Source organism: Hoplias malabaricus, chromosome 5, assembly GCF_029633855.1.
Source record: "Hoplias malabaricus isolate fHopMal1 chromosome 5, fHopMal1.hap1, whole genome shotgun sequence".
NCBI lineage: Eukaryota > Metazoa > Chordata > Actinopteri > Characiformes > Erythrinidae > Hoplias > Hoplias malabaricus.
In genome coordinates, this window is record NC_089804.1 from 37158464 (window position 1) to 37184605 (window position 26142).

A 26142-nucleotide genomic window follows, 5' to 3' on the forward strand; every position below is an offset into this window, starting at 1 on the left:
TACATTTATCTATTAGTGGCTGGGGAGGAAATAAAGTGTGTAAATATACATTAAAATTCAATTCTACTTGGATTCAAGCTTGAGGTTTCTGTCATTTCATCATAACATTCCCACTGGTCCCCTGCTGGCCCTGTGTAAGAGGTTACACAGTTGTAAGAGGGTGTGTAAGCTGATCCCGGCCCTTTATTTGTTTCTGCAGGATCCTGAGCAGTAATAAGATTGTGCACCTGGAGTCGGGAGCTTTTAGGAGCCTGGCCGGGAGTCTACAGGTCCTCAGACTGAGCAGGAACCGCCTCACTCAGCTGCCCGTCAAAGGCCTGGAACTGCCCAAGCTCACCCAGCTGTGAGTGTAGTAGGGACACTATAAAATTAAGTCAGTGGCTTAGAACCTGACCCTTAATTCTGGGCAAAATGTGGAATCAAATATTAACTGTTCTAACGATTTAGGACCAATGCAGGTGATTCAGGTACGTCATGATACAGCATGACCTGATCTCCATACACATGAAACCACTGCGGCTTTATCTGCTTTGAGCTGGTGTGTGTGAGACATATTTTAGAATGAGAGCTATTAGAGAGAGAGAGATGTCATTCTGAATGCACGGAGAGACGAAGCGTGAAAGGTGTGGCATGAAGGAATGCAACTGACAGAATGGGAAATGACTTAGAGACACATTAACATCTGTCACAACTAATTAGAGACAAAATAAGGAGAGATAATGAAGGATAAAGGTGATTTATTCAGCTATGTGTGTGTGTCTGTGTCTGTGTGTGTGTGTCTGTGTGTGTGTGTCTGTGTGTGTGTGCCTGTGTGTGTGTGTGTGTGTGTATGTCTGTGTGTGTGTGTGTGTGTCTGTGCATGTCTGTGTGTGTGTCTGTGTGTATTTATGTCTGTGTGTGTGTGTGTCTGTGTGTATGTATGTCTGTGTGTGTGTGTGTCTGTATGTGTGTCAGTGTGCATGTCTGTGTCTGTGTGTGTGTGTGTGTGTGTCTGTGTGTATTTATGTCTGTGTGTGTGTGTGTCTGTGTGTATGTATGTCTGTGTGTGTGTCAGTGTGCATGTGTGTGTGTTTGTATGTCAGTGTGTGTGTGTGTGTGTCTGTGTGTATGTATGTCTGTGTGTGTCAGTGTGCATGTGTCTGTGTGTGTGTGTGCATGTGTCTGTGTGTGTGTGTGTGTGTGTGTCTGTGTGTATGTATGTCTGTGTGTGTGTGTGTGTGTGTCTGTATGTGTGTCAGTGTGCATGTCTGTGTCTGTGTGTGTGTGTGTGTGTGTGTGTGTGTGTGTCTGTGTGTATGTATGTCTGTGTGTGTGTGTGTGTGTCTGTATGTGTGTCAGTGTGCATGTCTGTGTCTGTGTGTGTGTGTGTGTGTGTGTGTGTGTGTCTGTGTGTATTTATGTCTGTGTGTGTGTGTGTCTGTGTGTATGTATGTCTGTGTGTGTGTCAGTGTGCATGTGTCTGTGTGTGTCTGTGTGTTTGTATGTCAGTGTGTGGGTGTGTGTGTGTGCATGTCTGTGTCACACACACACACACGCACACTGACACACACACAGACACACACAGACACATGCACACTGACACACACAGACATGCACACTGACACACACACAGACATACATACGCACAGACACACACACACACAGACATGCACACTGACACACACACAGACATACATACACACAGACACACACACACACAGACATACATACACACAGACACACACACACACAGACATACATACACACAGACACACACACACACACACAAGCACACAGACATAAATACACACAGACAGTGTGTTTGTCTGTGTGCGTGTGTGTGTGTGAGAGTGTCTTTCGTTTTAATTTTTTTACTGCAATATTTCTCTCTCTCTCTCTCTCTCTCTCTCTCTGGCTAACAAATAGAGGCACCCTCACTTCCATCATTCTCTCATTCTCTTTCTCTCTGGCTTCTAAATAGGGGCACACTCACTTCCATCACTCTCTCTCTTTCTCACGCTCTAGTTCCTTGTCTCTCTCTCAGCGTGATTTGTTCCACAGGTGGCTGGAGTGTTACCGTATCTGTCGTCTACTTGGGGCAACAAGGTGGAGAACACATAGCCTCCATCAGGGTCTCTCTCTCTCTCATTACACACACTCACCCTCACACCTGGTCTTGTATCTAGTTGTACAAAGCTACAGCTCTGAGGGATCAGCTGGTTTTAATGGACTGTTCACATCAAAGTAGGTCTCCCTCAGTCCAGCTCCCAGGGCCAGAGAAGAGTAGTGTGGATTTGATTTATGCCTTAGACTCAATTCATCTATAGGTGCTGATAGAAAGATGACCTAATTCACTGGGCCGGGCGATAGTGTTTCTCTGATGGCGCTCGCTGCTGTAGGGTGCACAGATGCACACTCGACTCTCAAAACGACGTTACCCTGTTCTGCACTTCAATGCCATTTAAACTTAGCCCCAAGGGAGATGTTATTATGTCATTTGTAGGGGTTTGATTGGCTGAAGGACACAGATACATTAGCTACACCACCTGACACATCCAGTAACAAAAACAACACCTTGCAGATACATTCTGGATATAAATAACTTCTTTAAGTACCTTGAGACTTCTTTTATGGCTCTGATGATTTATTTTTGTGGGTGTTGGTGTGTATTTTACAGAGAGCTGAGCAGAAACCGTCTTCGTTTGATCGAGGGCCTGACCTTTCAGGGTTTGTCCAGTCTGGAGGTGCTGAAGCTCCAGAGGAACAACATCAGCAAGCTGACGGATGGAGCATTCTGGGGCCTGGCACGCATGAGGACCCTGTGAGTCTTTTGTATAGGTTTCACAATATATACAAGGCTTTTAATACAGTAATAACATGTTGTCAGTGGTAGGTGGATTCAGTTGTTACCTGTACAGGGTGGGCCATTTATATGGATACACCTTAATAAAATGGGAATGGTTGGTGATATTAACTTCCTGTTTGTGGCACATTAGTATATGGGAGGGGGGAAACTTTTCAAGATGGGTGGTGAGCATGGTGGCCATTTTGAAGTCAGCCATTTTGGATCCAACTTTTGTTTTTTCAGCGGGAAGAGGGTCATGTGACACATCAAACCTATTGGGAATTTCACAAGAAAAACAATAGTGTGCTTGGTTTTAACGTAACTTCATTCTTTCATGAGTTATTTACAAGTTTCTGACCACTTATAAAATGTGTTCAAAGTGCTGCCCATTGTGTTGGATTGTCAGTGCAACCTTCTTCTCCCACTCTTCACACACTGATAGCAACACCACAGGAGATATGCTAGCACAGGCTTCCAGTATCCGTAGTTTCAGGTGCTCTAGTGTAGTGAAAGTTTTTATGGTTTACATGTATGTATGCTTTAAAGCAAATCTGGATATTAGACGCACAGACACACTGGACCCACTGGACCTGCCGAGGCCTGGTGGTTAGGGAACTAAGCTTGTAACCTGAAGCTTGCTGGTTCGATCTCCAGAGCCAGCAGGTCATGACTGAAGTGTCCTTGAGCAAGGCACCTAACCCCCAACTGCTCCAGTGTGAGTGTAAATGTGTGTTTTACTGCACGGATTGGTTTAAATAAGGAGAATTCTGTGTGCAAACACAGTGGCCAATAAAGTGATTCTAATTCAATGATTGACCAAATGATGAAACAAAAAGCCACAAACATGCCATGAAGTATCCTGGACTTTGGCGACTTTTCGTCGCTTTTGACTTTTGATGGTGGGCAGGATCTAGACAGTCATTGGCTGCTGCAGTTAAGCCCCGCCCACCCATTCTGCACACCTTAGACTAACCAGTTACTAGTCTAAGCCTCTTTGACAAACAGTGCATTACTAAAAGACATAATCGTTAAAAATAGTTGATATATCTTACCTGTGTTTGCGGTCGGCCATTTTCCAATCAGGGTTAGATTGGCGCGCTCCCGCTGACGGGGCTTTACTTCAGCAGCCAATGACTGTCTAGATCCTGCCCCTCATTAAAAGTCAAAAGCGAGAAACTTCTGGAGGCGCCAGTTAGACTGAGAGAAGCGCAACTGAGAAAAGGCGGAATTCTTCAAGGATAATATACAAAATAACAAATAACAAAATGTAATTTATTGGTTATGGATTCTGTTCTGTTTCTTTAAACTTTAGAAGCTATGTTGAAGCCATAATAACGTTTTGTGTGTTGTTTTGGGTGGTGGTGAAGGTCATGTGTCGTCTGGTATTCAGTTATTAAGAGAGAGAATTGGACCGTGATTCACACACTCTTGCCCATTGGTCTCAAAACTTGCTGCAACTCAGGAAACATCACTAAAGTGGAGTTTCTACGCACAGTCTTTCCTTGGCCAAGTGCAATGTGTGAAGATTTGTGAAATGCCTAATCATATTTAAGGTCATTCATCTTCAGGTTGACAGGGAAATTGCGCTGGCGTTACCTGTGTAGCTGTAATAGCTGAGCTGTTTTGCTATGCTTTTACAGACATTTGGACTATAACAGTCTGAAGGAGGTGAACAGTGGCTCTCTGTATGGTCTGGAGTCTCTGCTGCACCTTCACCTCTCCAACAACTCCATATCCAGCTTCAACCCTGAGGGATGGGGCTTCTGCGAGAAGCTCCGGGAGCTGTAAGCTAGTTCTCCTTCACTCACTGTGTGTCTCTCACTCTCTCTCTCTGCTTCATATATCTTTTAATAACGTTACATTTCAGGAAGTCAAATTTGCATACATTACATATTCATTAGTTACTGAATAGTTTATGTCAGTTTGTGAGTAATATTTTTAATAACCAAAAGGTGGAGATGTATTGGACTCTGAGGACTCTGGACAGGTCCAGCCTTATTAGAGTCTCACCTAAAGTCTAACCTAAATCACTCACACAATAATTACATAGAAGTTAATGAATAATACGTTTTATGGTATTTCATAAAAGAATAACGTGAATACAAATCATGGAGAAACAAACACAGTGCAACTTCTGTAGCCTGGTTACAAGCTCTTGTGTGTTTCCTTGTTAGGCTCCTGGCCCATAACAACCTGACAAAGCTGGCTGAAGGGGGTTTTGCGAAGCTAGTGAAACTGCAGACTCTTCGTTTGAGCCACAACTCAATCAGCCATATCTCGGAAGGAGCTTTCAGGGGTCTCGGTGCCCTACGTCTGCTGTAAGTGCCGTATACAGTGCCTGTTATGACAAAAACTCCAATTTGTGTGGTCTTGATTTCTCTGAGATGGACGTGTAGTTTGGGGTAGGACTGGGCGATACGGATAAAATTGATATCACGATATATTTCTACATTTCATTCGATATAATATCATTTCAACATCGATATTAACAACAAAAAAGCCACAAAAATCAGCCCAGAACGAACAGGAAACATGACATCACCATCAAATATAAACCTATTTTCTATGTATATATTAAAATTTGTATACTAAATTCTAAATTGTGTGCGCTGATCTGACAACAGTGCCCTGTAATGAACGTCAGTCAGTGACCAATGCTGTAAATAATGTATATTGGAATATTGAAAATACTGATAAAGTATTAACAATATTTATATAAAAACAACGAACAAATTTACTACACAAAGTCACACTTGAGCTCATAGGCTCAGAATCCCATATTTCAAAAAGACAGCTTGGGCCACAGCCCTCTGATCCAGCTGCCAGAAACGGATCCACATTAAGTGTATAGACCGTCTCTGTAGTTCTAGCTCTGTGGTCTTAGCTCTCTATTGGAAAAGCCTTTCTCTCTCGAACTCTCTCCATATCAATGACTATTTAAAGCTTAAAAAGAGAACCCACACTCGCTTCTTTTCTCTAAATCCAGAGTGAGAGCCGTGGCTTTAAAACGGGGCTTGTTTTGCTCAGATGTGTTGCTGTTTGAGTTTGTGAAAGTGCTTTTCTTCTTTGTTGGACATTGGTTCCCACCGGAGCTCCCTGTCTCAGGCCTCTCAGGACAGACGCACACACTTTCTTAAAGAAAGCTCACCGTATACACACACACACACACACAGAGTTACTGAATCCACACACACTCCTGCTCTCTTATGTTGGCTCTCTTTATTTCTCTGAGTGTGTTTTGATGTAATTCAGTTTGATTTATTGGCCTGACCATATTTAGTCACAGTGCTGCCAGTGACTCGCTGAAATAACAAAACCAACAATCAGAGTCTAAAGTTTCAATAAAGACAGTCACTTAAAATGATCAAAGACTATAACAGTAGGGGTTTAGGATGAGAAAATCTATATTACATATTATATACTGTATTTTTATAACAGGTAAGATGTATATTTATATTTATAAAATACACGTGGGAAATATTATTACAGTAAGTAATAATTAAATAGTATATTAAAGGCTAAGCATCACTTAATGGACCTCCATGAATATTTCACATTATTTTAGTTACTGACTAAGTATGAATTAAAATGAAAATAGCAGCTTAATTTGCTTTAAAACTGACAATTTTATTAAATTGACTGAAAAACCTGAGCTCACTACGGAAATTCTTGAACGCGACCGTGACATCACTGGTGGACAACAGCTGAACAACGCCGCGGTAAAACCCCGTTATGACTGACTGTTATGACAGTATCTAGCTAGCTAAATAACCAACATTATTCATGACAATAGCCTAGCAATAAGCTAAACTCAAATGTAGAGGTACCGTTATTCTTGTAAATGTGATCGAAGTCGAACTCGAATTCATCCGACACTATAAACCTCCGTAATGCAGCTACGTAGCCGAGTATAATCTGAGCCACCGAGTTTAGCAAGTCAAGCTACCGTTAACTAACACCAACTAAAACAGGCGAAGTGAGTGTCCTTACCCTGTTTACCTCCATGTTACAGAGGCTCTTGAACACCTTTCGTTGGTGTCCTTACATGCCCATATTGTTGGAAAAGCGCCAGTGAAATGAGCTACAGATAACGGAGTGAGCGGAGGGTCCTTTCCAAAGTGCCCGTTTAAAGTTGACAAATTTAGTCCATTTTCTGGATATTTTGCGATCTTTGGGCCATTTGTGCACAGATGTCCCACTGTACATTGAATGATTGCAGCCAAAAACAACACACCTTTTCGTCATTTTGCATTAAATTAAGTGCAGCTTCTAGAGTTGTTGTCCACCATCTACGTCACAGGCAAGACGCCTATTAGAGTTTCCGAACACCGCTGGGGGGGGGGGGGGGGGGGGGGTGTTTTTTAAACCTTATTCCTTGAATTAGTAAGAAATAACATGTTTTCTGACTATCAATAAACACAAGTTAGGAACTCAAACTCCACTGTATTTATTTGTTTGACACTGTCATATCGCTGGTGCTTAGCCTTTAAGCGGAATAATGTAATACATGGAATAAGGAAATGCTACGTATAACATATATAAAAATATGACATTTATTTATTCCATTGTACCATTTTCCAGTTTTATAAAGAAAAATATATAATACCTAAATAATACATAGAGTTCCTATTTTATATTATTATTATTGTTGTTATTATACTTAGGTATTTAGACATGCATAAAAATAATATATTAATTATCACATACAAAGCTGTGTGTGTGTGTGTGTGTGTGTATCTGTGCGTATGTCTGGTCTGTGAGATACTTTTGGCTGGCATAGGGGTGAATCGGTTGGTGGTGGGGGCCCCCTCAGACCCCCTCTTTTTTCCTCTGTCTATTCTTCCTGTCTGTCTTGCTTGGTTTCTCGCCCTCGTCCCGTGGCCTGTCCTTTTTGATGTGCTAATCTTTTTACCTCCATGTGCCGCTGAGAGTTTTCTATCCCAAGATCCCTCAGCTCATACTTATACACACTCCCAAAATCTATACCAGTCTCTCTCTCTCTCTCTCTCTCTCTCTTTCTCTCTCTCTCTCTCTCTCTCTTTCTCTCTCTCTCTCTGTTTGTGTGTGCAGTGAGACAGTTCTAATATAATCATGGTTTTAGCGTGTGTCCCAATCTCCTACTGAAACAGAGCAGGGGCAGCTTTAATTGGAGAGAGAGTCGGAGCGGGGCGATCGAGAAGCGGAGGGGACCTGGGGTTCGCCGTCAACAAACCAGCTCTCATTTAGGATCAACCATCCAGAAGGAAAAGGAAACTGGCAGGAGAGAGAGAGAGAGAGAGAGAGAGAGAGAAGGGGAGAGGGGGATGAAAGCTGGGAGGGGGGGGGGGGGAGGGGGGCTGTCAGAAAGCAGAAAAGGCAGGAAAAAGTGTTTTCTTCACAGTTTGAAAGAGGGTCTTTTAGTGGCACCCACACAAAATACTTAGTCTCAAAGGAATTAAGACACACCACACCCCCGCTCCCGCCCACCTTTTGTCTCTCTTAACGTTTCCCTTTGGATTGTTTTGAGGGACGTTTTGAGGTCATGCCCAGAGTTAAAGCGAAGAGTTTGTGTTCTGTCAGCAAATGTTCCCATCTGTTTTTTTGTCCCCAAAAGTATCCAGGCACCAGCCCTAATGGGGGATTTCAACTGCTTTAAATTGCCCCATCGCTGCTTGAGCGTTCACCTTGTTTCATGCACAGTTTGTATAATCACCATAAGCCTAACATCATCATGCGCAATGGCAGGTGTCGTCTGGAGGGGTATAATCCTCCAGCACTGGTCTGTGGAGCAGTGGAACTGCAGTCTCCACAGAGTGGAATTGGGTTTCCATAATTTAATGATCAAACCTCAATTCCTGACCTTTTTAGTGCTTTTACGGTTGCCATCAGACCCTCACAGCAATGTTCTAACATCTAACATAAATCCTTCACACAAGAGTAGGAGCTCTAACTGCAGTTAAAGGAGGCAAACCCTCTTTCCCTCATTTTTTACTCGGTCTGTTTTGCTGCGTTTAACCTCGTCTTTGCACTCTCACGTAAACATGGGTTCAGGGCTGTGATTGGAGAGACTCAGAAGAAGGGGCGGGACCGGGTGGTGTTAGGGCGTAGGTTGGTGGGCTCCAGATTCCCGAATTAACGTACGCAAGCATTGAACAACAGATTTACTCGTAATGTGTCCTCTTTAAATGTATTGAGAGTGTTGTGATGCTGAATCATGTCAGTGCCACATTGTAATAGTCATGAATCATTTGAACCCTGGGCCCAGTTGTGACATGCCCAGTCACTGCGATGTGCCCATGCGCCCAAACCTGCCAACAGATCTTCACTGTACTGATAAGTTCCATTAGCTCTGTGTGTGTGGGTGTGTGTGTGTGTGTGTTACATTCAGCTGTCATACATTATGCATGCATTAGCCTGTGCATGGCTGTGTTCCTCAGTCTCATGCCTCACAAAGGAAAGAATGTGTTTGGCTGGCAGTGAGAGAACGAAAGGAATAAAGAGGGGAAAAAAAGAAGAGGTCTGTTTAGACACAGGTGTGTGTGTGTGTGCTTTTGATTGGTTTGTTTTTGTCCATTGTCAGGGCTCACTTTCTATTCAACTCATTTGTTTCCTGTTTAATTATTTTATTTCTTTTAAATCTTTCTAGTTGCTGAGTTTAAGGTTAAAGTTAAGGTTTAAAAACACACATATGGTAGAATATATCAATAAAAAACCCTGTATCATACTGGGAACCTTAAAGGAACACAAATGATCAGAAGACTTGTGTTAAAGTTAATGGAAAAGTAATTTTTGACCATTTCTGTTCGGGGGTGGACGATATGGTCAAAATTTATATCATGATATATTTTGGTCGATAAATTATAATTGTGATATAGATAAAATAACGTAAAATCCACTGAAGAAATCCCTAAGAACAAATAAGAAACATGAGACATCACCATCAAACATAAATATTTTTGCTTTGTAAATATCATTAGGAACTGACAACAGTGCCCTGTAATGACCGTCAGTCAGTGGCAGATGTTGTTCATTCATTCATTCATTATCTGTAAGCGCTTATCCAGTTCAGGGTCGCGGTGGGTCCAGGGCCTACCTGGAATCATTGGGCGCAAGGCAGGAATACACCCTGGAGGGGGCGCCAGTCCTTCACAGGGCAACACAGACACACACACACATTCACTCACACCTACGGACACTTTGGAGTCGCCAATCCACCTACCAACGTGTGTTTTTGCACTGTGGGAGGAAACCGGCGCACCCAGAGGAAACCCATGCAGACACAGGGAGAACACACCAACTCCTCACAGACAGTCACCTGGAGCGGGAATCGAACCCACGGCAGATGTTGTAAATAATAGATATTGAAATATTGAAAATGTGTTTGAAAAGCATATGATTATTATTGAAACATTTTATATTGCAATATTTATTGATATTGAATTATTGTCCAGTCCTAAGACCAATAGAAATTGCCTACATTATATGAATAAAGAAAACTGTTCCATTAGGTTAAGAAGAAGTTAAGAGGACATTTTCCTTCTCTGTAAAAGTAGCCATTTTGTAACTGTATATATACCTATGAGTCCTATATGATCCCATGTCCTGGACAAGATATAAAAACAAGTGAGTGAACCTCCTGCCGACAAAATAAAGATCCAGAGCCAACTATGTTCTTCTCCATCTCTCTCTCTCTCTCTCTCTCTCTCTCCGCTCTCCACAGGGAGCTGGACCACAACGAAATTTCCGGAACAATCGAGGACACCAATGGAGCCTTTGCTGGCCTCGACAGCCTCCGAAAGCTGTGAGTGTCTTTCTTCTATCCTCTATTCCCTCCCTCTTTCACCCTCTGTCCTGAGTGTCTAGTGAGGAGTTTCTTTACTCCCTCTCTCTCTCTCTCTCCCCGCTGGCTGTGTGTGTGGAGAGAGCTGAGACAGGTTCAGCTTTATTTCCCCTCTGGGCTCAATGCGTCACTCACACACTTTTTTGCTTCTCTTCTTTCACTCACATACTTTTCATGTGTGGGCCTGGGTTTAGCAGGAAGACCTGCTTGTAGATGGTCGAGTTTAATATAGTATGGAGTCTCTGGAGTCTCTCTCATTCTCTCTCTTTCTATCTTTCATTCTTTTTTTAATTCTTTCTTTCTTTCATGTTCTCACTGCGCTCTTTCTGCTGGACTGTCATGTGTAGGAGGTTCTAAAGATCCAAGGTGAGCTCTGGCCTGTAGTTCTGTTGTCTGATCTTGAGAGGGCATGAAATGGGAGGGCAAAGGTTTGTCGCGACACATCAAACACCCATTTGCCCCTAATGCCCCCTCCTTTTATTCTGGACACTTGCTGGTGATGCAAAGCTCTGGTGAAATCCCACTGCTGGACAGCCCACTGACCCGATCTGGGAACGCGAGAGGTCCAGAGCTGAATCACATCAAAGAGCGTTTCACCTGCTTTGTGCATGTGGATGTTCCCATAGTTGAGCGAGAGGAGTGTGTAGCTTTAGCAGCCCACTGAACCTGTCACCGTTACTAATACCCACTCCCCTGTTCTTTTATTTTTTTTTTCGGACATGGAGGAGACTGGGAAAACACCCATCAGATCTTTCCTCTTCCTCCACTCTTCCACAGAAGTTATTCTTCTTCTTTTGGGATGGCTTACATTTTTAATCCCATTTTCACATGAATAGATTTCCTGAGCTTCAGAGGCGCCCTAAATACACTTCCATAACATGCTAATGAACAGATGGGTAAATCCAATTAATGTAGGCTACTTCATAATGAAATTGAGCAGTATTTAATTTTGCTCATGTTAAGCAGGAAGCCGTTTCACGACATATTAGCCAGTTAAAATCATGCAAGGCATTTTTCAGATAATATAAACAGCTTAATTTAAACTTATTTACCAGCTGAAAAATGAATAAGATTCAAATAAGAGGCGTATGTGGTATTAGCGAGTTTTATTAGCTTAAGAACAAAGCTTATTTCAGTTAAGAACAAAACTAATAAAGTTTAGATGAAAGCTAATTAGCATTAGCTCATTTTTTTCTTTATAGCTCTTTTTTTACTTATCTAAAATGTTTCTCTAAAACATAGAAATGTATTTTCTGTAATTGTTATGGATAATTGATCTTATTTGAAGTGCTAGTTGATTCATGCTAGCTTTTTATTGCTAGCTAATATTGCTAATTAGCTGCCATTAGCAAACATATTAATAAAATATTCATGTAACCAAAAAAAAAAAAACAAAATATAAAACATTATATACAGCCCACCTCATTCCTGAGAGCTTTTCTATGTTATTAGCAGCTTTAGCTCGTTGTTAGGTACAGTGTTGCTGTAAGTGGGCAGTGTAACTGAGCTGAAGAACAAGAGAAAAGGCCAGTGTGAGATACAGAGCCCACAGCTCCTTACTGGTGACCTGTGTTTTGTGCTTCTGCTTGAGCAGCGACGGGGGGGCGTTGGAGAATAGTGAAAGTGATGTCTCTATCAAACAAGAGATGACAGGTCCTGTCTACTTTTCTCTCACACAAACACTCACACATATACACACTCTTCCTGGTGACAGACAGCACAGGGGGCTAACTCACTGTGAGTCAGGCTAGCGTTCACATTAACCCTTTGTCTTTTCTGACTGTCTGAGCTCTGGTTCTATCATCATATCTTATCCAAGCGAGAACAACTAGCTTGTCTTTCTATGGAGGGTGGGTAGGGTGGCTTTCCCTCTTCCTGCTATTAGTCATTATGATTCTAGCCAGTGTGGGGTTCTGTTAGCTGACAGAATACAACTAGGCACTTGGTGTTCTCCTCTAAGCGCGTTGGGCTCCGGTAGCATACAATGCAGCTTAAAAGCTAGCTTGAGATTGGTAAAGACTACAAGTATCATGCTAACAGTTGGCTATACTGCTATTAGCTTCATAGCTGCAGTGCACAACTAAAGGAGCAAACTTCAGAGACATACCACACATTTCTGTGCCTATGCCATTCATTCATTCATTCGCGGGCTATTCCTTGTTGTTCCTTGTGTAATCCTCCTAGTCTGGAGATCCAACGCTGGTGTGTTTGACTGTGTGTTCATCTGGGGCATTAAAATCCTCCATTACAGAGGTCATGGTCATGTTCCCTGAGCTAGGAACCATGTGTGTGTGTGTGTGTGTGTGTCTCAGGGGCAGCTTTTGAAGAGCAAGTAGGATTAGCCCCCTAGAAGGGTTCAAGCAGCTTGTTCTGCGTTTGAACCTCAGCCCATGACAAGGCCGCTGTTTATTACTCTACAAGCTGCCGGACTCGTCCCCTCACTGAAGCCCCTTTTCATGAAGGCGGACCCCGCCCTGTCATCGCCACTGAATTCTAATAAAGATAAAAGTGCGCTTTGAAGGGCGGTGCTGGAGCCCCAATCTCTTGCCTTCTTACTAATCTCCGCACAGTTCACATTACCAATACCACCGATACCCCACTCTTTATCAGATTCAGCTAATTGTGCTGCTTGCTCTCTCTCTCTCTCTCTATATATATATAATTTTTAAAAAATGTCCCAATCCCATTGAATGTGCCTCATTATCAAATGTATTTGCTCATTCTCTACTTTCTCTTTTTCTTTTGCCTTTCTCCACTCACCCCCCTCCCCCAAAAAATATTTTCCCTTTCCCCTTGTCCATGTTCTCTCTCTCTCTCTCTCTCTCTCTCTCTCACCGGTGTTCCCGGCGTCCCCTCACTCCCTCATGTTTGGAACATGGCAGAACGCTGTTTGGAAACAGGATCAAGTCGGTGGCCAAGAGGGCCTTCTCTGGCCTGGACGCCCTGGAGCACCTGTGAGTATCCCACAATGCCGCGTGGCCTCGCTGCTCTCTGCCAAAAGTAGATGCTTGAGAGGGCTGCTAGCAATTTAATAGCGTCTTTGTAAGAGGAGAAGAGTGAGGCAGCTCGCTCGGCCAGCTGCTCAGAGTCCTGTCCAGCCAGCTCCAGCTCAGGCCTGGTTCCTTCTGAGAGGCGAGCACTTACTGAGCATATGGAGCGTTTTGTCAAAGAAATGGAATTTATAGACTGTTCTAGAGAAAGCTGGCGTGTGTGTGTGTGTGTGTGTGTGTGTGTAAGACTAGATTGAAGACATCCTTTTAGGGATATGTACAAATCTACTCATTAGTTAGTACTTAATAATAATAATAATAATAATAATAATAATAATATTATTATTATTATTAATTTACTCAGGTACATTTCTGAGTACAATTCTAAGTATTTATATTTATTATATTTTTGGTAATAAACCCATACCTCAACTTAAGCCTAGGTTTTTTCCTCCCCTTTAGAGACATTTTAGATTATGGACCGTAAATGTAATTTATTAAGAGAGAGAGGTAAATGTGCGTGAGGCAGGGTTTTGTGTGTGTGTTGGGGACATTCCCATGTTCTCCGTCTCCACTCTGAAGGCCCTCTGTTTAATCTCTGAACAGAAACCTGGGGGAAAACGCTATCCGCTCCATTCTACCAGAGGCTTTCAGCAAGATGAAGAGCCTTCACAGTCTGTAAGTCAACCTTAAAGAAGTGCTTTGGTCAAAATGATTATTGTTTCCAATAATAAAAATCATAATAGATAAATGTGAGTAGCCACTAACTGGAAATTACATCAGTAGCATTTTCACTAGTATTTTTCATCAAGCTTTTTCATTTACTGCCGCAGACACACGGTGTGTGTGAAATATCCCCCAAGGCCACAACAGAGAGATTTGAATGATGAGAAAATATTTAAACCCTGTTTTTCAACTTAAATAGAGGAAACTTTCTGCATTAAAACTACTATTCTCTCTCTCTCTCTGTTTCTTTGCACTCTCTCTCTCTCTCTCTTTTTGTTTCTTTGCTCTCTCTCTTTTTGTTTCTTTGCTCTCTCTCTTTTTGTTTCTTTGCTCTCTTTCTCTCTTTTTGTTTCTTTTCTCTCTCCTCTCTTTGTTTCTTTGCTCTCTCTCCTCTCTCGTTTTGTTTCTTTTCTCTCTTTTTGTTTCTTTTCTCTCTCTCTCTGTCTTTGTTTCTTTGCTCTCTCTCCTCTCACTTTTTGTTTCTTTGCTCTCTCTCTCTCTCTGTAGTGAGATCTTGAGTGATAGTTTCCTGTGTGACTGCCAGCTTCACTGGTTTCCTGAATGGGTGGTCACTCGTGGTCTTCAGTCAGGTGTTCAGGCCACATGTGCTCACCCTGAGAGTCTGAAGGGCAGCAGCATCTTCCAGGTCCCGCCACAGAGCTTCGTGTGCGGTAAGTTCATACTTTTTTTAAAGCCTCTGATTAGATGAGTCCACTACCAATTAGGGGTGGGCGACATGGCCCTAAAATAATATCACGATATTTCAGGGTATTTTGGAGATAACGATATTCTTGGCGTGTGTGTGTGTGTGTGTGTGTGTGTGTGTGTGTGTGTGTGTGTAACCTTATATATTGTGTGTCATTCATGTTCTTTGTAAATATTCCTTGTAGACGATCTGCCCAAGCCGCAGATCACGGTTCACCCTGTGGTGACTGCAGCGGTGAAAGGGAAGGACGTGCGACTGACCTGCACAGCGGCCAGCAGCAGCAGCTCACCCATGACCTTCACGTGGCGTAAGGACCAGGAGACGCTGCGAAACGCTGAAGTGGAGAACTTCGCCCATGTGCGCTCCAGCGAAGGAGGAGTCATGGAGTACACCACTGTCCTCCACCTCCGACACATCGACTTCCAACACGAGGGACGCTACCAGTGCATCATCTCCAACCATTTCGGCTCCACCTACTCCAACAAAGCCCGGCTCAGTGTTAGCGGTGAGCTCGCAGTCCTACACTTACATCCATCACTTCTCTTCTCTCCTCATCTGTTCTCTTCTTTTCTTCTCCTCTGTTCTATTCTCTGCTGGTCTCTTCTCTTTTTTCTCTTCTCTTCTGGTCTCTTCACTTCTCCCATGTTCTCTTCTCCTCTGTTTTCTTCTCTTCTCCTCATCTCTTTTCCTCTGTTATCTTCTTTTACTCTCTGTTCTCTTCTTTTCTCTGTGGGTCTCTCTTCTTTTTTCTCTACTCTTTTATTTCGGTCTCTTCTCTTTTCTTCTGACCTCCTCCAGTCCCTTCTCTTCTCTTCTCTTCTTATCTCTTTTCTCTACTCTTCTTTTTTTGGTCTCCTCTTTTCTTCTCACCTCCTCCGGTCTCTTCTCTTCTTCTCTGTTCTCTTCTCTGCTGGTCTTTTCTCTCCTCTTCTCCTCTGGTCTCTTCTTTTTTTTCTCTTCTCTTCTCTTAACTTGTCTTCTGGTCTCTTCTGTTTCCTTCTCACCACCTCCGGTCTCTTCTCATCTCTTCTCTTCTTCCTCTGGACCTTTCTCCTCTCTTCTTTTCTTTCCTTCTCCTCTCCTCTGGTCTATTTTATAATATCACATGTAATATCTCATGAAGAATCTAGAATTAAGAATAAAACACTAATGCTCACTGCTTACTTGCTCAGGGAAGGATTAGGTGTAAATTCTCACTACGTGTGTTCAGTCCTCTGTCCATTCAGCTTCACAGTGTTTACAACCAGGTCTGAGCGACTGGACTGTGGAACAGAAGCAGAGGGAGACTTCCCAAGCCAAAATGTGATTAGTGTCCATTTTCCTTTTCCTCCTGACCATGTCTCTTCATGCACATTTGGAATTTGGAACAAATTGGTTTAGCAGGGTTTGAGGAGTATTACATGTGCTGGCTGTTTGTCCAGCAGATTGTCTGTCTTCAAAGCTTTTATTTCATTTATATCTTGTGGTTTTTACGCCTCCTCGAGCCATTTCCTAAACCCAATAAAATTAACCACAGCTGTGAATAGCCGCTCTGTGTGGTGTTTTATGCAGTTAGGGGAAGGAGGAATTAACTTTGCTATGCCTAAATCTCTGCTCTCTCGGTTTCTCCACACAGTGCTGCCTTCCTTCGTAAAGACGCCCCAAGACATCACCATCCGTGCGGGCACCAGGGCGCGTCTGGAGTGTGCGGCTAAAGGCCACCCTCCTCCTCAGGTGGCATGGCAGAAGGACGGTGGCACGGATTTCCCTGCAGCCAGAGAGCGCCGCATGCAGGTGATGCCTGACGATGACGTCTTCTTCATCATGGACGTGAAGCCCGAGGACATGGGGGTCTACAGCTGCACGGCCAAAAACACAGCGGGGATGATCTCAGCCAACGTCACACTCACTGTACTGGGTAAGAACTCGACTAACACATAATAATCTATCTGCCAGAACTGCACTCTTATTTTAGAATGAAAACCAAGTGAAAACAGCTTCAGCTCCTCGCTCCTCACTGCTGTACGCTGGGGTCAGAGTGAACAGAGAGCGGCTCATTATCGTTTAAAGGCGCTGAAAGCGGCCGTTCTGAACTGGGCTGTTTAGACAACGGCTTGATCCTTGTGGTGTGTTCACTTGTGGAAAAGGTGAGGGGGGGGGGGGGGACAGCATTCCCGTGTCTGTTTGAAACAGGGAGTGAGTTAGTCCTACTTTTGGAGAGAGACTGAGATTCCTATTGGGTTTAGTTCAGAGAGAACAAGCTCTATTGGGTCTAAAGCTGCTGGGATTTAGCTTCGCTCCACGGCATGAAAGAATGTTTTCATATTTTTTTTGTTTGGTGCAGCTGTGGCCTTGTGTTTGGGGTCAGATGGGAGAGGTCAGTGGGGGTCGCTGAGAGGCCAAGAGGCTTAATCACTGGGATATGAGAGCTTTTCTCAGGCCGGAGCTCAGCTGCAGAACAGCCGCTTTACACAGCCACCTGCAGGAATAACACAAAGACAGGAAGTCAAAATTACAGCCTTTTTTTGTGCTTATCTTATTTGTAACTATTTTTCTTTGCTTGAAGCCAGAACACATGGAATCTGTTTCTTTATTTAATAAAACCCATATTTTTATATTGCATCGAAGTCGAACTCGAATTCATCCGACACTATAAACCTCCGTAATGCAGCTACGTAGCCGAGTATAATCTGAGCCACCGAGTTTAGCAAGTCAAGCTAACATTAACTAACACCAACTAAAACAGGCGAAGTGAGTGTCCTTACCCTGTTTACCTCCATGCTACAGAGGATCTTGAACACCTTTCGTTGGTTTCCTTACATGCCCATATTGTTGGAAAAGTGCCAGTGAAATGAGCTACAGATAACGGAGTGAGCGGAGGGTCCTTTCCAAAGTGCCCGTTTAAAGTTGACAAATTTAGTCAATTTTCTGGATATTTTGGGATCTTTGGGCCATTTGTGCACAGATGTCCCACTGTACATTGAATGATTGCAGCCAAAAACAACACACCTTTTCGTCATTTTGCATTAAATTAAGTGCAGCTTCTAGAGTTGTTGTCCACCATCTACGTCACAGGCAAGACGCCTATTAGAGTTTCCCAACACCGTTGGGGGGGGGACCAACGGTCTTTTAAACCTTATTCCTTGAATTAGTAAGAAATAACATGTTTTCTGACTATCAATAAACACAAGTTAGGAACTCAAATTCCACTGGATTTATTTGTTTGACACTTTCATATTGCTGCTGCTTAGCCTTTAACTGTATTTGGCATTTTTTGCTCTTCAGCTCCCCCTACAGTTGCAGAGTGTAATTCACTTTCACAGCACTGTCCTGAAATCAAAAAAAAGGGGGATGAAGGCTGTACATAATTCAGTTTCTGCAGTGCTCTACAACAACAAAAGGCTCACAGTGAAACATCACAGTGTTTTTTAAAGCTGTAATCGTACGGTAAAATATTAGTTGTTACTAGTGTTAATACTAGTATACTATACTAATACTAATGTTGCTTTAACATGTTAGTTTTGCACACCACACCATGTCCAGTGATGTACATCCTATTTTGACTGATCAGTCTTTCCATTTTTGTTTATAAACCCTACAGAACTCTCAGGTCATCAGACAGTGCTGTTTTCATCAGATTGGCCTCGTTTACTGCTTTAAATTTTGCACAGTAAAATTTTTTAATTGCTTAATTTTTTTCATCTTTTACTCATTTCACCCTCTCCCTCTTGTTTGTAATGGTTTGTTTTATCCTTGTGTTTGTGTAGGTGCTCTACCAGGTTTACTTAAAAAACTTTATTCCCATTTCTGCTCACAGAAACGCCCCACCTGGCTCAGGGGATGGAGGACCGCAGTGTTGTAGTTGGAGAGACGGTGGCTCTGCAGTGTAAAGCTCTGGGAAGCCCCCCTCCACGCATCTCCTGGCTGCGAGGGGACGAGCCTCTGAGGCCCAGTGAGCGGCACCACTTCACGCCCGGGAACCAACTGCTGGTGATTGGCAGCGCGTCTCTCGAGGACGCCGGGCGCTACACATGTGTCATGTCCAATGCCCTGGGGACCGAGCGTGTTCACTGTAGACTCAACGTTTACCAGCGTCCCACAAGCCCCTGCTCCCAATCTACCGGCCCCAGCACAGTCACTATCGGCATCATCGTCATCGCCGTCGTCACCAGCATCGTAGTGACCTCCCTGGTGTGGGTCTGCATCATCTACCAAACGAGGAAAAAGAGCGAGGAGTGCAGCGTTAACACAGGTATGTTTTTAAGACATATTCCATTATAAATTATGCTAATATCTATATTGCAGTAATAACTATATATTTAAATGACTGGATACCTATGTACACAGTATGAATATAGACATCAGGGGAATAATGTTCCTAGATTTCTCATAAAAAATGTTTGTCTAACTGTTGTGTCAACGAGAGCCTAAACGTATTTGCTATTTTGAATTGTCCTAGATGAGACAATTGTCCCTCCAGATGTCCCAAGCTACCTGTCCTCACAAGGGACGCTGTCCGAGAGGCAGGACGTGTGTATACGCGTGGAGTCCAGTGGAGGTTCCCAGCTCAGTGGACACAGAGACAGCAATGGTAAGCTGAATTACTGGTTTTTAACTTACTACATTTTAAAGGTCTGTATGAGGTCACCTTCAGGTCCTCACTCATGAAAATGTCCTTACTATCATAAAACCCAGAATGTACAGGGTGGGCCATTTATATGGATACACCTTAATAAAATGGGAATGGTTGGTGATATTAACTTCCTGTTTGTGGCACATTAGTATATGGGAGGGGGGAAACTTTTCAAGATGGGTAGTGACCATGGTGGCCATTTTGAAGGCAGCCATTTTGGATCCAACTTTAGTTTTTTCAATGTGGATGAGTGTCATGTGACACATCAAACTTATTGGGAATTTCACAAGAAAAACAATGGTGTGCTTGGTTTTAACGTAACTTTATTCTTTCATGAGTTATTTACAAGTTTCTGACCACTTCAGAAAAGTTCAAAGTGTTCAAAGTGCTGCCCATTGTGTTGGATTGTCAATGCAAACCTCTTCTCCCACTCTTCACACACTGATAGCAACACCACAGAAGAAATGCTAGCACAGGCTTCCAGTATCCGAAATTTCTCCTACCAACCAGGAGTACTCTATATATTAAACTTATCTTCTTGGATTTCTATAAGTGCTGCCATAATTAATGTTTTAAAATGCAAAAACATGTGGGAATTTAAGTTCCAGAATTCTCTCTGATGTTGAAAGTCTACGTATAAGTGCGCTGATTTCTATGCAACTTTTCTAGGTGGCTATGATGTTCCGGTGGTATGTACAGACTGCATGGAAAACAGCGCCATCTACTCCAAGCCTCTAGACTACCACCCCCAAAGCATAGCACACCCTTCAGGTCCGGAGTACCAGCACACGCAGCCTCACTCAGCCTACAGCAGCCACAGGACGAGCGACACACACTGCAATGGCACACCCAAAGGCATGAGGAGAGACACACAGCCCATCTTCCCCAGCAACCACGACAGGCCAACACACAAGAAACATAGCGAAGGAAAAGGTACGAAAATTATGTTTCTAGAATAACATTGTGTACCACACTGATTTTACATCACAGGGCAATGTGATACTGCATCTCACAAATAGCAAACATGGCTACCAAGGGAAGGTTAATATGAAAATATTTCACACAATAAAAGATTAAAGGGACTTGTTTGCTATTCATTGTTCTGTAGGTCAGGGCTTTGTATCTAAATACTCTAGAACCAAAATGGCTGACTGTTTACATCTCCAATCCTCCAGTCCCGGCTATTCTGTAGAGCAACGTAAACTGCTTAATGCTAACTTTGTGCAATGTTGCACTGTTTATATCAGTATAAATTAGGTTAGCAATTAAAAACGAACAGTAAAACAGGTACAAATCCCTCCCTCCTCAGCGATGAGAGCAGACTGAATAGACTTGACAGCACTGCATGCGAGTTTCATTGCCCAATATCCGAGTGCCAAACTGTAGATGCGAGTTTGATTCATGACTGCCCGCCCTTCGCTCATAAATCAACAGAAATGTTCTGTTTCTATCATCAGCTAATGAAAGCTCAGGCAGGTCTCGTCCTGTCCCAGAATAGATGGAATGATTTCACTCAACTTGGTTTTAAGAGCGGAGGGATGGTGTGCGGTCACATACAGCATTCCATGGCCCGAGGGCCAGGTGAAAGAACGTGTGAACGTGTGAACGTGTGAGGCATTCTGTCTATCTGAAAATTCAGTTCACCTCAGGACGGTTGCCATCTGCATTGTGTTCAAGATGTGCGTGTGCGTGTGTGTGTGTCAGATTCATCGGGTTGACCCAGTACCTAATAAATCATATTACTAACCATAGTTTCCTTTTGTCTTAGGGTTTTCTGCGAAGAAGACAGCGAACGCAAGCTCTCCGTCAGCGGACGAAAGCTACCACCATCCTGAAAGCCCCACATCCCTCTCCCCCGCCCACACAGATGCTGAATGTGTTTCTGAGCTCACAAAGACTCTGTTACCCAATGGACACACGCACTCAGATAGACTCACACACAGTGAGAGCGCCCCCTTGAGACGGGCCAGTGACTAGCAGCCCACACAAAGGTTAAAACTTTATAATGATTTTTATATCTTCTTTGCACTGCGAACTGCTACCTCCAACCGAGGGGCGGATGGAGCTGGCCCTGTGTCTGAATTCAGAATCGGGGCAGTCCCGGAGTTTGAAGGCGAAGCTTGGACTGGGGACGCTGGTGCCCCGGTCCGAGCGTTACAACTGTAAATAAATTTAATTCCTCCTCAGGGAGGCTTCTTTCACCGCTCAAAAAAATGTGACTTGCATTTTGAAGCATGCTAATGTAGGGAATACTGTACACAACAGAGTGCTTTAACAGTGGACTTGGAATTGTACATAAGAGTTAAGAGTTTTCATATATATGAATAATTACAGAAGAGTATTTGAATCTATTCTGTGCATGATCAGAACGGAGTGATGCTATTTTTCTCTCTTTTTACAAACACTTTCTGAGTTTCCCAGTTCCTCAGCCCTGGTGCCTTAAAGCATGAACAAAGAATCAGTGACATGTCTTTTTTTTTTTTTTTAAACCATGAAATGGAACATTTCTTGTGAGACAAGCCCTGTAACTTTTATACACAGCCTTATGACACGGCTTGCCATTGAACTGGACAGAACCTGTATGGTACACTATAGGGAAAAGTGTTTTTTTGTATGCTTTTTTTTGGCGAATGTGAGGCGGGGAACATATTTCAGCACTTTGGTATTAATAGGATGATATTGGATGATATTCTCATTCTCAGACAGGTCTCACCGTTTTTTGAAATGTAAGACAAAATCTGTGCATACACAACACACCCACGTTTCTTAACAGTAACATACTCAAACATACGCTGTGTTCGACTGAAGCTTATAACCCAGAACATTTGATATGTAACAAGGAAATATCACACAAAATATGCCTCCTGTGTTCACAAATGATCAGATTATTAAGTGTATGTTAACACACTCAGTGTAAGTATGTCATTGATCACTTATATCACCAGTGTTAGCTGGCTAGGTAATAGCTAGCGTAATTACCCCTAGTTCCGGCCACTTTAATTACAATATTGGAAATCTTAGCTAACTGTAAATAAATAGAAGTACTTTACTCACTCAAATTAACATTTCTCAGGAGTCAAATATGTGTAGATTTGAAAGAAAATATGTTTTTAGATAAAAACGCTTTTATTTAAGTAGGTGCCAATACTGCTAAGATTCTAGCGCCCCCTAACTTCAGCCGCTTCCCCTGCTTGTGACAGTCAAACGAGATTTTCTACCACATTCAGTGGTTTTGAGAGGTTCACAATGAGATTACGTTTGTCCCGTGTTGGTATCCGTACTCTACATGTCAGGATTACAGTGGCGGTAGATTTTCCCCTCAGAGAAAAGGAAGCTAACTTTTACACTGAGGAAAATATCGCGAAATGGAAATGTGTTGTGTTCTACATGCAGTTTTGCACACAAAGAATTACAACACTGTTACAGATACTTAAATATTGTTTAGATGTGTGATTTCTTGGGAGACTGATGTTTAAATGCCCTACTAAGGCTTGATCTTACGTCTTATTCTTTAACCCAATGCGATTGGCGGAGAGAGAGAGAGAGAGAGAGAGAGCGGAATTGCACCATATACGGCAGTGGCCGGAATTAGGGGAAAGACTGATAACAATACTGGCTTTCATGGAGGCTCAGATAATAATAATAATAATAATAACATTATTCTGAGCTCACTCGAACACAGACTTAAGTCTGCAGTGCTACAAGACATGCATAAGCAACCAAGCTGTTTTACAGTTTTAAACCCAGGTGAAAACTGATTTGAGTCAATGTTGTAACAAAACCTCATTGTTCTCAAACTTTATGCATGTTCATGTTCAATTAACTCAGTCCAATCATCATGAAATGTTCACAAGTCATTATGAGGATTTGAAATGGATGTTGTAACATGATGAAATGTGTCACACCATGTCCAGCTCTTCCATCAACCGTACGAATCACAAAAAAGCTGCTTCACTCTCATTACGGTTAACCTGTGGTACATTTGAACTGTATTTTTGCTTTGTTTTTTATTGACTGCATTTTGTAACATGAGGGGAGTCTTTGAATGTGGGAAAGAAAGAAAAAAACAACTCTAAAAACTAACAAACTGTTAGTAGTAGAAAATAATGCTGCCAAAATGACAAAAGGGAATGAGGGAATGATAAAACCTCACCTGGTGATGGTTTCCACGCAGGGAATGGCCAGTATCTAATCTTCAGCAAACACCATTAGCTAACGCTAACTCCACTTGGTGCCATCACCAGGTAGACTCTCCGAACCAAATAACAGATAAAAGGTAAACAGCTCTTAAGTCTGTGAACGCGTTTTAATGCTTTATCTACCAGTGAAACATTAAAGCTACCAAACCGAGGGAGTAACGCCTAGGACAGGATTTCTTAGCTAGCATAGTCAGCTAGCATGAGATACTGCTTAGCAGTTAGGCTAGTTCAAAACTGGTTTACATATCAAGACTTTAGAATTAACCCGCTAATTCAACACTGTTTTATAAACATACAGAGCTAGCCAGCTAACACTGCAGAGAACGCTTCAGAAAAAGATAGAAGAACGGTTTTTAACCTTGTTGTTTGCTGGCTAATTCTGTACTGTGGCTTTATGAGAAGTTTCCAAACAAGTCACTTCCTTGACACATTAATTTATTCAGATGAACTCAAACCGCTGTAAACTTACAATGCTAAAGATGTTGACGTGTTTAACATGGCAAGTGCCTATTAAAGTCACATTTTTGCTCTTTGATTCGTGTCTGAATTTTATCTTGCATTAAGCCTACACTGTGTGTAGAACTCCCCAAGTGCAGTATTAAAAACGGCAAACAGCTTTTATATTGTAACCGTAGCATTTTACAGCTGGAGTTTGAAGAATCCACCAAAGATAAAATAAAATCGAGTGTAATAAAATGAATCAGATGTAATCAGTGATTCAGGGTGGTTTAAGGTGAAATGCTTTGTTTTAAGAAGACTGACCCTGGAATTATTCACAGTGGCGGTGATAGGAACCAGATGTCTAGAGTTTAATGTCTCTAAACACCACAGAAAACCTGCCAGACTCACGTAGGTATTTCCAAATCCATTTTCTGGAAAAGCTGGGGCATTTTGGTAAATGCAGTAAAACAGTAAAAAAATTCTTTTAAATGTTAACTGACAGAAATAGAAAGAAAAGATTGCCAATGTTGAAGCTGATCATTCTGATTGTATTTAGCAAATATGAACAAAGTGGAGGCAGAGCAAATATGAATGAGTGTATGAAAAGTTAATATGAAATTGAAGTTTGACCATTTTCAAACATTCCACTATCAGCTGCTGAGTTGATAACAGCTCAGGGGATGATGACTAAATGTAAAAAGAGCATCGAGCAATGGCTCTGATTTTGCCAGCAACAATTATTTAGAAAATCTGGAGAAATCTCAGTCCATGGGCAAGACCGAACACCACTGCTGAATAACATGTGACCTTCAGGCTGTCAGACGACCATCATTAGCTACTGTGCTAAATATCGCTACATAGACTGAGGAGTAATTCAGTGGAGGACAGCAGCAAGGGACACGACTTTTCTGAGGTAAACCTTAGTCCATATAGTGATATTTACGCGAAGCACCATTGGCACAGGAGCATATACTGGGATTCTAGAGAGACATATGCTGCCCTCAAGGAGATGTGCATTCCTAATGTCAGGCTACAACAGCATAACTTCATAAACAGTGTGTGTGTGTTGGTTTGACTGGCCTGTTGGAGTGGTGATCTGTCTCCTATTGTAAACATATGGTGTATAATGAAGAGGCTAATCAGATAAATTCAAATAAGCAATGGATAAAAATTCCACTTACAAAACAGCAACGAGGAGTATCCTCAGTTCCAAAACGCTGAAACAGTGTCCTTAAAGGGAAAGGTGATATAACACTGTAGGAACCGTGCCTCTGTCCCAACTTCAACTTCTAAAGTTGGTCAGAGATGCCACTGAAAATCTATTTCAGTGTAGTTTTATCAGTTAAATAAAGGTTTAAGAGATATAACACAGCACTGATTCATTTTTATTGCTTTTTACAATAACTTTTCTGAACTATTTTAAGGCATTTGCTGAAATTAATAAACCATTTCTTAGTTAAGCTGTTCTAGACTGTCAGTAATACTGAGGTTAGAGATTGTTAGCTCTGTATTGGGAATCCTATGTTTAATCCAAGTTTAAAAAAAGCACCCTTCATCCAAAGTGCTGTTTGCTTACATGAGCCACAGTAAGATCAAATGGGCTTTTGCTTTTAGAGACTGCCACGACTGTTGATAATGCAGATTAAACCTACTGTGAATTATGAGTAAACGTTCTGGTCTGCATCATCTACTTTTCCTGTTTGGTCTGAGTGTATTCTGTGTTATTAACAAAGATATAACATTTGGAGCTTTATGAAGGTTTCAGATGAAACTCAGGGCTTGGATTTTATAATAATAAATATAAATAAGGAGAAAATCTGAAGGA

At 42.3% G+C, this 26142-nt stretch overlaps 1 protein-coding gene across 1 annotated transcript in view; it reads left to right on the plus strand.

The window, feature by feature from the left end:
* The window catches only part of lrig1 (leucine-rich repeats and immunoglobulin-like domains 1), a 49279-nt gene extending 24900 nt beyond the window's left edge, over positions 1-24379 (plus strand). Inside the window, exons 5-18 of the mRNA XM_066671468.1 lie at positions 200-343; positions 2657-2800; positions 4465-4608; positions 4999-5142; positions 10524-10604; positions 13526-13597; positions 14240-14311; positions 14867-15030; positions 15250-15570; positions 16681-16962; positions 18862-19296; positions 19504-19635; positions 20347-20610; positions 21446-24379. Coding sequence (XP_066527565.1) covers positions 200-343; positions 2657-2800; positions 4465-4608; positions 4999-5142; positions 10524-10604; positions 13526-13597; positions 14240-14311; positions 14867-15030; positions 15250-15570; positions 16681-16962; positions 18862-19296; positions 19504-19635; positions 20347-20610; positions 21446-21654 — 2608 coding nt within the window. The 3' untranslated portion in view covers positions 21655-24379. The remainder of the gene's footprint in view (positions 1-199; positions 344-2656; positions 2801-4464; positions 4609-4998; positions 5143-10523; positions 10605-13525; positions 13598-14239; positions 14312-14866; positions 15031-15249; positions 15571-16680; positions 16963-18861; positions 19297-19503; positions 19636-20346; positions 20611-21445) is intronic.
* Positions 24380-26142: the final 1763 nt, after the last annotated feature.